Below are 10,355 nucleotides of genomic sequence, written 5' to 3'. Positions count from 1 at the left end.
AAACTAGTTCCAGTGGGATATGGAATTAAAAAACTTCAAATACAGTGTGTAGTGGAAGATGATAAAGTTGGAACAGATATGCTGGAGGAGCGGATCACTGCTTTTGAGGACTATGTGCAGTCCATGGACGTGGCTGCTTTTAATAAGATCTAATATCTACATCATAGATCATTGCCCTTAAATAAAAGCTTAAAAGACAGCTGCTGGCTCTTGACTCTTATGTAGGGTAGTTTCCATTTTGAGGGAAGAAATTCAATGGTTATATAATTCATAAAAATAAATTTGGGTCAGCATTGTTAGATATTTAGCCTAAAAACGAGGAAAATATCTATTGTAAATACTATGAATAGAGGTAGGTGTTGAATAGATTTTATAAACAAATTAATAGAAATGTACTCAGTCTTAGTATAGTTTCTGTACCCAATGCACAAGGATGCCGGTTTTAATACCACAGTGTTGTAAGTTTCATATTTGCTTTGTTTTAAAAAGAAATCAGGTAAGCTTCACTTGGGGAAATTTTGGATTAAGAATTTCAACTAGATTTTTTAGCCCTGTAGATTATAATGGTTCACACCTTGGGCTTTTTTGCAAGGAGTTTCAATGTAATACCCGGGCTGGTTTTCTGCAGTGGAAATGTTGGAAGTACCTTAATGATGAGAAATGGATCAATACATATAAAGTGCTTAAGATGGTAACTGGGCACAGTGAATGCTTTGTTTGCTGGAATAGTTAATGAAATATTTGGAAAAAGTTAAATGTTGAGATGGCTCAATGACTTAAATGACTGATGAAGTAATTTGTTGTCACATAGGATCTTCAAGTTGGGGGTTACTCCAGATTGAAAAATCACACAATTAAAAATCCCACTTGAAAGCAATATGATATAGGATGGGGTGTGCAACTTCACTAAAGGACACCTAACCCAGAGGATGGAAGTTAGGTCCAAGGAAGGATTCCCAAAATTTGTTACAAATTAATTTGTCAAGGCAAATACTGCAAGTTGAAGATCATGCCTCATTTACTATTAAGGGAGAACTTAATTAATTTTAAGATTTTTTATTTGAGAGCCAGAGCACAAGCAGGGGGGAGGGGTAGAGGGAGAAGCAGACTCCCTGCTGACCCACGAGGGGTTCAATCCCAGGACACTGAGATGACCTGAACAGAAGGCAGATGCTTAACCGGCTCAGGCACCCTGATGGAGAGCTTGATTGGTGCTTTGGAGAATGGTTTTGCACTATGTCGTGGGAAGGAGGTTATACAGGTAATTGATGCCCAGGCTGTGGTTCATAAACCTGGCTTTGGTGTGGAGGTGGGGACTGAGTGGGACATTTTTTTGGATTGGATAGCAACCTATTGTGGTGAAGGGACTTCAATAATGAGGTAGTGCAGGGCACCTGGGTGACTCAATTGGTAGAGCGTCTGCCTTTGGCTCCGGTCATGGTCTTGGGAGTCCCAGAATTGAGCCCCACATTGGGCTCCCTGCTCGGTGGGGAGTCTGCTGCTCCCTCTGCCCCTCCCCACTGTTTATGCTTGCTCTTGCTTCTCAAAGTTTTAAAAATCTTTAAAAAATGAGGTAGTGCTGCAGCTAAGTAGGTGAAGGCAGCTTTTGGTTCTTAAAGGTCTTGAACTCATGACCTTGAGATCAAGACCTGAGCTAAAACCAAGAGTTGGATGCTTAACTGACTGAGCCAGTCAGGCACCCCAGGAATTACTGACTTCTAAAAGTCTTTGTGGTCTCTAATCTGTAGACCAAAATGATTAAATGATTTGTTTGAGGTCAGAATTTTCCTAGCCAAACCAGACAGTTCTATGCTTTTCCTCTCAATCTGATTTTCTTTATATGGGAGACTACCTTAAATGTGGGAAATTGTTTATTAAATTTGAGAGGTAATTTATTTAACTGGTACAAGTATGTACCAATGACTATGATCATCTTCACTAAGTACTTCCAACGTCATGAGAAATTTTCTGGTTGTCAGTGTCCTGAGAGCCAGCAGAGGGCAGCACTTCATTTTCTGTAGAACCAGAGCCTGGGGATTCTGGAAATGTTGCCATGGAAAGATCGAGATGTAGCAACTAGTAAATAGTAGCCCCAGATCACTCACAATCATTGACATGTTAAAGGGATTGAGCACCAAAAAGCTGGAAGAAGTATTAACAAAAATGATAGAAACCATTGATTAAAAATATGGTTAAAAGTAAAAAATTTAGAATGGTCATTTCAAACCACAGCTGTCTTGTAAATCTTAAAATGATAAATGAAGCACATGACTAAAAATCTTGACTCCAGGGGCGCCTGGGTGGCTCAGTCGTTAAGCATCTGCCTTCAGTGACTCGGGTCATGGTCCCAGGGTCCTGGGATTGAGCCCTGTGTCGGCCTGTCTGCTCCGCCGGAAGCCTGCTTCTCCCTCTCCCACTCCCCCTGCTTGTGTTCCCTCTCTCGCTGTGTCTCTCTCTGTCAAATAAGTAATCTTTTTTTTTTTTTTAAGATTTTATTTATTCATTTGAGACACAGAGATAGCATGAGCAGAGAGAGAGGCAGAGGGAGAGGGAGAAGCAGGCTCCCTGCTGAGCCAGGAGCCTGATGTGGGGCTTGATCCCAGGACCCCGGGATCATGACCTGAGCTGAAGGCAGACGCTTAACCATCTGAGCCACCCAGGCGCCCCAATAAATAAAAAATCTTGACTCCGCGGCCTCACATAAATATATTTAGTGGTATCTTTTAATTTTGTATTTAAAAAAATAGATAATACAGTAACATAGTTCAAAACAAGAAGTTATACAGTGAAGTCTGTGTGTGTCTCCCCCCCCCGCCCCCTCTCCCAGGCCTCCCATTTAGCTCCATAAAAACAACCAATGTCAACAGGTTCTTAGCTCTTTCCAGAACTAGTGTGAGCATATGCATGAAGTAATTGTAGCATACAATGCAAACTGTTCTGCACCTTTTACTTCGTCCATAAAAATAGACTTGGATGTCTTGGAAATCATATCTTGAATATTCCATGTCAGTACTTATAAAGCTTTCTCATTTTCTTTTTTTTTTTTTTTAAAGATTTTATTTATTTATTTGAGAGTGAGAGAGAGAGCACAAGAGGGGGTAGGGTTAGAGGGAGAAGGAGACTCTCCGCCGAGCAGGGAGCCTGATGTGGGACTCGATCCCGGGACTCCGGGATCATGACCTGAGCCGAAGGCAGTCGCTTAACCGACTGAGCCACCCAGGCACCCAAGCTTTCTCATTTTCTAACAGTTACATAATCTATTGTCTCATATCTTATTTAACCAGTCTATTTATTGGAGCTTTAGATTGCTTCAGCTTTCTGCTGTTATAAGCAATGCTCACATTTGCATGTGAGCCTGTATACTGAATAACCTGTTTTTGAACCAATGGGCTCAGAAGGCATAGGTGGACATAGAGAAAGAGATTTTTTGGTTTGTTTCTGGCTTTGGAGTATTAACAAAAGATAAAAGAGGCCAGCTTTTTTTTTTTGTATGCCCATAAATGATTACAGTAACTCAGACCGTATTTATTTTTCATATTTGGCATCCCTCACAGAAGGCTGAGAACAGTGTGGGAATTAAAAATGATTCAGTGTCACTATGTTAGAAGCTATAAAAATACAAAAAAGGTAAGAAAATTACAATAGGGAGGTGGCTTGAACACACATAAAATTGTTAAAAATTAGTCATTTGTGGGCGCCTGGGTGGCTCAGTTGGTTAAGCAACTGCCTTCGGCTCAGGTCATGATCCTGGAGTTCCGGGATCGAGTCCCATATCAGGCTCCTTGCTCAGCAGGGGGTCCGCTTCTCCCTCTGATCCTCCCCCCTCTCATGCTCTCTCTCTCTGTCTCCTTCTCTCTCTCAAATAAATAAATAAAATCTTTAAAAAAAAAAAAATTAGTCATTTGTGATTAAGCAAGTAATCCAAAAGTTCAGAGGGTCCAGGAAGGCTAGAATCGAAAAATTTTTTGGAGAAGTTGGGACTTGAGCTGGGTGGACCTTGATCAGTAATTTGTTTTAAAAAAGAAAGAAAAAGTATTCCAGGAGGGGATAAAGCACAGGAATAGAATAGACAAAGCAACATTTACAAGGCAATTAGATCAATTTGGCTGGATTTTGCAGTGTCTGTTTGGGATTAGATAGGGTGGGGCCAGGCGGCACATCCAGTCTGGCTCCTTCTGTGAGAGCAGTGTGTGTATGGGGGCGGGGGGGGGGGGGCATGGGGGTGGGGAGTGGGGAGAGCCTTGAAGTTTTCTGAGCCAGAAAATGACAAAGGCAGACAGCTCTGACCTGGAGGTGGTATGGATGGAAGCATGTGAATAAAAGGATTGTTACAGTCCTAACATGAATGGAAATGGCTAAATTATGGCATATATACTCAAGGAAATACTTTATAAACAATATAATTAAAAAGTAACAGACTAGAGCAACATTGAAAAATGCTGGAGTTTTTTTCCGTATTACGAAAAGATAAGCTTATGGACAAAGACAAATACAAAAGGAGTTGCATTCATGTTTTGGGATCTATATGTATTCCCCCCCACCCCGAACAAATCCAATTTGGCAATGGCAATTATTGTCCTTAGATTAAAAAACTAAAAAAATAGAAAAATACATGCCTCATCACATTGTCCATTTTGGACCCCATTATAAGCTATGAGATAAGCAAAGCAGACACTTTTATCACCATTTAGATGAGGAAACAACTCTGAAAGATGATTTGCCCGATTATTCACCTAGAGAGAGACAACTGAAACTGGGGTCCTTGGCCAGGTAATGTGTTGGCAATAGAATGAAGAAAGTTCTTCATCCCTGCTTTTAGACAATTTAATCCTATTTCATTGGTGTAACCCTTGCTTCATATCCTCAATTAGGGAGAGTGAGAAGATAAAGTCACATAAAGGTAAATTTAAAATGGAACTGAGACTGATAAACACATTTTGTCATTACGCGCTCTGTATGGATGGTAATAGATGCATTCAAGAAATGACCCAAATGAGCATCTGTTGTTTGGAATGCCATTAGCCTGCATAGCTTTCAGTAAAGTAAAAATCAAAGGAAAATGTTCATGGACTTCTTAAATTCATTCCCCCAAAGAACTGCCCATATGTAAGAATATTGAGGAACTATGGATTACTATTCAAGCTGGACACCAACTTGTGAATCTTCTATCCTCACTCTGTCCCTAGAAAATGGGACCTTTTTTTTTTTCACTATTTTTTCTGATAGCCTGTTTTCCTCTGTACTTTTGCCCCTACTGTGTCACCTACCTGAAAAGGCTCTTTTCTCATCTGCACTCGTTAAAATTGGAGTCATTCTTCAAGATGCACTTCAAATACATCTTTCAACTTTTATTCTGCTTCTTGCCCTTTACAACCTCTAGGCACATAGTCTTTTATACGTGTAAACTATCTTGTTTTAAAGTTCTCTGTGTAGCTCCCTTATTCTTCCTATGAAATGTTTATATTCATCCAAGAGGAAAGGATCTAACATTTACAAAGCAGTTACTAGGTTGGAAGATGCCAAGAATTCACTGACTAATACCAGCTAAGATGGCTCAAGTTATTTATAGGTCTAAGTATCCCTCTAAGTGCTTTACCTGCATTGCCTCATTTAATTTCCACAACAGCCCTGTAGCGCATACTACTATTGTTGTCCCCATTTTGCAGATGGGAGAAACAGGTCTAGAAATTTGAATTAATTTAGCCAAGGACACAGACACAGCATGTGTTGGAGCTTTAGTTCAAATCCTGATATCCTGCCTCTGGAGGCCCTGGGACTTGCCCTCTTCAAAGAGGGGCTTTCCGGGGCGCCTGGGTGGCTCAGTTGGTTAAGCCACTGCCTTCGGCTCAGGTCATGATCCTGGAGTCCCGGGATTGAGTCCCACATCGGACTCCCTGCTCAGCAGGGAGTCTGCTTCTCCCCCTGATCCTCCCCCCTCTCATGCTCTCTCTCTCTGTCTCATTCTCTCTCTCAAATAAATAAAATCTTTAAAAAAAAAAAAAAAAGCTGTTTTCCATTAAAGAGGCAGGTCTGTCTCCTGGTGTCTATGCCCCAGTCCCTGAGAGCCTGGGATTCTTTACTCTTCTGCCAACTGGGCACTGAGCTCCCTCACTTCCTTCCCTAATTGCTCCAGTGCTTGTCCTCTCCTCCAGCCTCTGTCCTTTTAGACATTCATCCTGCTCTTAATCAGGAGACCCCTGGAAAGCCCCACTAACCAAATTCCAACTGTTAGGGGAGGAGGCTTGGAGTCCCCAGGCCCAGGCCCAATGCTACTCTTCAGATCTTCCCTCAAACTGAGAATAAGATATTAAGTACTTGTACTGGCTGCTACTTTCACTAGCAGATTTCTGTTACATCCCCACTATCAGCTATTTTAAAAGCCACTAAAACTAGGGTCTTTAGCCCAGGATCTAAGGACTCTGATATTTTATTTAAAAGCATGTTTCTAGGGAGGGGTACCTGGCAGTCACATGAGACTTGAGTCTTGATCTTGGGATTGTGAGTTTAAGCTCCACGTTTGGGCAGAGACTGATTTAAAAAAAAAGCATGTTTCTAGGGAAAGGACCCATAACCTTCCTTAGGTTCTCAAATGAATTCAGAGTTCCTTTAAGACCTTTGTAGACCTTGGGGTGCCTGGGTGGCTCAGTCATTAAGTATCTGCCTTGGGCTCAGGTCATGATCCCAGGGTCCTGGGATGGAGCCCCACATCGGGCTCCCTGCTCAGCGGAGAGCCTGCTTCTTCCTCTCCCTCTGCCTGCCACTCCCCCTGCTTGTGCTCTCTCTCTCTCCCTCTCTCTCTCTCTCTGTGTCAAATAAATTAATAAAATCTTTAAAAAAAAAAAGACCTTTATAGACCTTCCTTAAAGCATTTTTTTCAGTTTCACTCCTCATATAAAACACTGAAACATACTGAAAGTCCATATTAAATATAAGTTTTTATATAACTATGAAATATTTCATTTGACTCATTGACATAAAGGTGTATTTTATAGACATGTGATTAAGTATTTATTAATTTTGACTTTTCAAGTTTCCTTTTTTATATTTTAAATGTTATAAAAAATAACATTTTTTTAAAGATCTCAAATATTTTCATAGGCCTTTGGTAAGCTGCTTCTTAGGTGGTAACACCATCTGCTCCATCATTTCCTTCTGCCCTTGGTTGCTTAATCCCCTTCCTGCTCTTCAGCCTTCCTCTTTCTCCCACAGCCTTGAGAATCCCTCCATCTGCTCAAACTAAGGATGAGCCTAAGGAATTCTCTTTGTCTTTGATCCTCCAGCTTTTTTCCTGATCCTGGGAAATCAGGGCCTGTCCCTTGAAGGTGACGGGGAACCCAGAATGGAATATCTTAAACTCCGGTCGTGGAGGGGACAGACACTCACAATGAGTCTTTCTCTCCTTGCCTTCCCTCCATACTGGGTGTGCAGAAATCATGAAATTGGGGGATGACAGAAGTTTGGGATATGCTGAGCTATGCCACACATTTTTGAGGAATAATTTCCAAAACCAGATCTGATTGTTGCTATGGGCTAATGGGCATTTCCAGAAGCTGAGAGATGAAATAAAAAAGGATACTGATTCAAAAAATAACACAGCTCCCCTCCCAACTTTCAAAATAGAATAAAGAAATTACAGAAAATTAAATGCTTTTTATTTATTTATTTTTTTATTATTATTATTTTTTTAATTTTATTTATTTGACAGAGAGAGACACAGCAAGGGGAGGAACACAAGCAAGGGGAGCGGGAGAGGGAGAAGCAGACCCCCTGCTGAGCAGGGAGCCCGATGTGGGACTCGATCCCGGGACTCCAGAATCATGACCTGAGCCGAAGGCAGTTGCTTAACCAACTGAGCCACCCAGGCGCCCAGAAAATTAAATGCTTTTTAAAATTGAAGAGGTTACTGACTTAAAGGTATACTTTATTGGTCTTGTACTGTGTCTGTATCTATAGAGTTATAGGAATAGAAGGTGGAAATATATCAATGTCATACATGCTTTCTTTTTCTGAAATCATTCTGAGATTAGGCTGGCCTATCTACCATCTAGATGTCAGTGTTTTATGTTTACAGCAATCTTATACATATTTGCACATACCCAGAATTTTCCAAGAACGTTAATATTTATAATGATTTCACGAGGGATTAAAGATAGGAGCATATCCCCATTGGCAGGTGGGGTTTATGTCGCCTCCCCTTGAACCTGAGCTGGCCCAGGACTAGTTTGACCGAGAGAGTACAGTGGATGTGATACTGTGTCAGGGGTGGGCATAGGCTTAAAGAGGACTAGAAATGTCCACTTTGGTCTCTTAGAGCCCTACACTGCCATATAAGAAGTCTGGCTACCCTGAGCTACCATACTGGACAAGCTGTGTGGAAAAAAAAAAAAAAAAAAGAAGAGAAGGAACAGTAGGGCAGAGGAGACAAGCTGTTCCAAAATTCTACCATTTGGGTCATCCCAGTCCAGCTGATGATCCAGACCTCGTGAAGCGGAGAGATGAACATCCCTTCTGGGCCTTGTTTGAGTTTCTGACTCAGAATTGTGAGATATTATAATAATAAATTGTCATTTCAAGCAACTAGATTCTGGGACACTTCACTAAGCATGAATAGTTCATAATGTTTTAAACTACTATAACCAACTATTACTTTAATTTATAAATGTACATATATAGGTTTCATGAAATAAAGAAATGAAGTACATGTTGCATTTGAAAAATATGTCTAATAGGTTACTGGTGCAAAATTAAAGTGAGCTTAAGCAGCACATGTGTTAACATTTTTGAAATGAATTAATCATCTATTTAATATTAAGATTTAGGACTTCAAAGTCATTAGGACTTAAAAAATAATAGCTGATACTGCATCCACAGTGGTGACTAATCCACGACGGTATAATTAGCAAGAATGACAGATAATTTAATTTGCAGGGGGAAAAAATGAAGATCTTTCCTACGTTTTATACCGACACAAAAATGTAATGCCGCTAAACTGATTAACAGAAAGAGATGGTTATTACCATACCTTGGAACCAAATAATCTGAAAGCATTTGTCAGGGCCCCCCCACAAAAGCCTTCTACTGATAACTCACTGAGCTGTTTCCAGAAGACATGGGTTCTTGGTCTCAGAGTTCCTGAGCTGTTCGCTCACTGTGCCAGAACAGCTGACCTCCCACAGTGTGTGCTTTAGGATCTCAGCAGCTGAGAGCCGAAAGCGAGTTTGGAACTTCTTACTAATTAGGACGTAAAGGATTGGGTTCAAGCAACTATTGAGGAAAGCCAAGCCAGTGGAGAGGGGGATGCCGGCCTGAAGCACCTGGTGGAAATAGCTACTGTGGTGGATTGTGAGCTCCCAAATGGTAAACAGGTGATAAGGAGTCCAGCAAATCAAAAAGGCCATGACCACAACCAGGATGGTCCAGAAATGCTTACTGGAGACCAGGATGCTTCGCTTCTTCACCTTGAAGATGAGACACAAGTAGCAAATGCTCATTGCTAGCAAGGGGAAGAGGTACCCGACAATAAATTTCACCCAGGTCAGAATATGGTGCCTCATCAAAGTAAGGTCAGGATCATGTTCATGGAAATTGTTATAGCAAATAGTGTGGTTATTGAACTCCAGAGTGTCCCGGAAGTAGAGGGCAGGACCACCCATTAGAGAAGCCACAAACCAAATGGATATAATAACAATCAGGGAGTTCCTTAGGGTTCGGTGCCGATGAGATACGACAGGATGGATCAAGTGGATATAGCGGTCCAGGCTGATCACCGTCAGGAAAAAGACACTAGCAAACATGTTCAACTGGGCAATGAAGGAATTGGCCTTGCACAACCAGATGCCAAAGGGCCAGTGGAAATTCATGGCCACATAGGAGATGTACAGAGGTAGGAAGAGAAGAAAAATAAAATCTGCAATAGCCAGATTGAGAAACCAGAGAGTGGTGACTGTCTTCTTCCACTTGAACCCCATGAACCAAATAACGGTGGCATTTCCTGGAATGCCCAGAATAAATGCTAAACAGTATAACACCAGGGAGAGCCAATGAACAACTCCCAGTTGGACTTTCTCCTCCAAATCAGACTCTGAGGAATAATATTCCAGGTTATAGGAGTAGTTCTCAAATTCTTCAAATAATGTTTCCTCTAGATCTTCCATGACCTTGTCAAGTGGAGAATGAGGATATCTGTAAAAGCAAATTTGAAAAGAAAGAAAACAATTTTTAAAAGAGGAAATGTTCGGTGAACAAGGAACATTAGGATAAAAATGTTTCATCTGATGAACTGGATGGAAATAGTACAATTTTTGGTAAGGTCTGTGATTATATTCTAGACATCCAAATCTTGGGGTACCTCAGTT

General features: G+C 41.1%; 1 protein-coding gene across 7 annotated transcripts in view; it reads right to left on the bottom strand.

Moving 5' to 3' along the window:
* Window positions 1–7,082: 7,082 nt before the first annotated feature.
* CMKLR2 (chemerin chemokine-like receptor 2) overlaps window positions 7,083–10,355 on the bottom strand; it is a 44,059-nt gene continuing 40,786 nt past the window's right edge. For all 7 annotated transcript variants that reach the window (XM_081813785.1, XM_081813783.1, XM_081813784.1 and 4 more), the window contains one exon: window positions 7,083–10,182. In XM_081813785.1, coding sequence (XP_081669911.1) covers window positions 9,087–10,154 — 1,068 coding nt within the window. In that variant the 5' untranslated portion in view covers window positions 10,155–10,182 and the 3' untranslated portion in view covers window positions 7,083–9,086. The remainder of the gene's footprint in view (window positions 10,183–10,355) is intronic.

Source organism: Leptonychotes weddellii, chromosome 3, assembly GCF_054177405.1.
Source record: "Leptonychotes weddellii isolate Sample4059 chromosome 3, ASM5417740v2, whole genome shotgun sequence".
Taxonomy (NCBI): Eukaryota; Metazoa; Chordata; class Mammalia; order Carnivora; family Phocidae; genus Leptonychotes; species Leptonychotes weddellii.
Note: the sequence above shows the minus strand (reverse complement) of the source record. Positions and strands in the feature narration are given on the sequence as shown.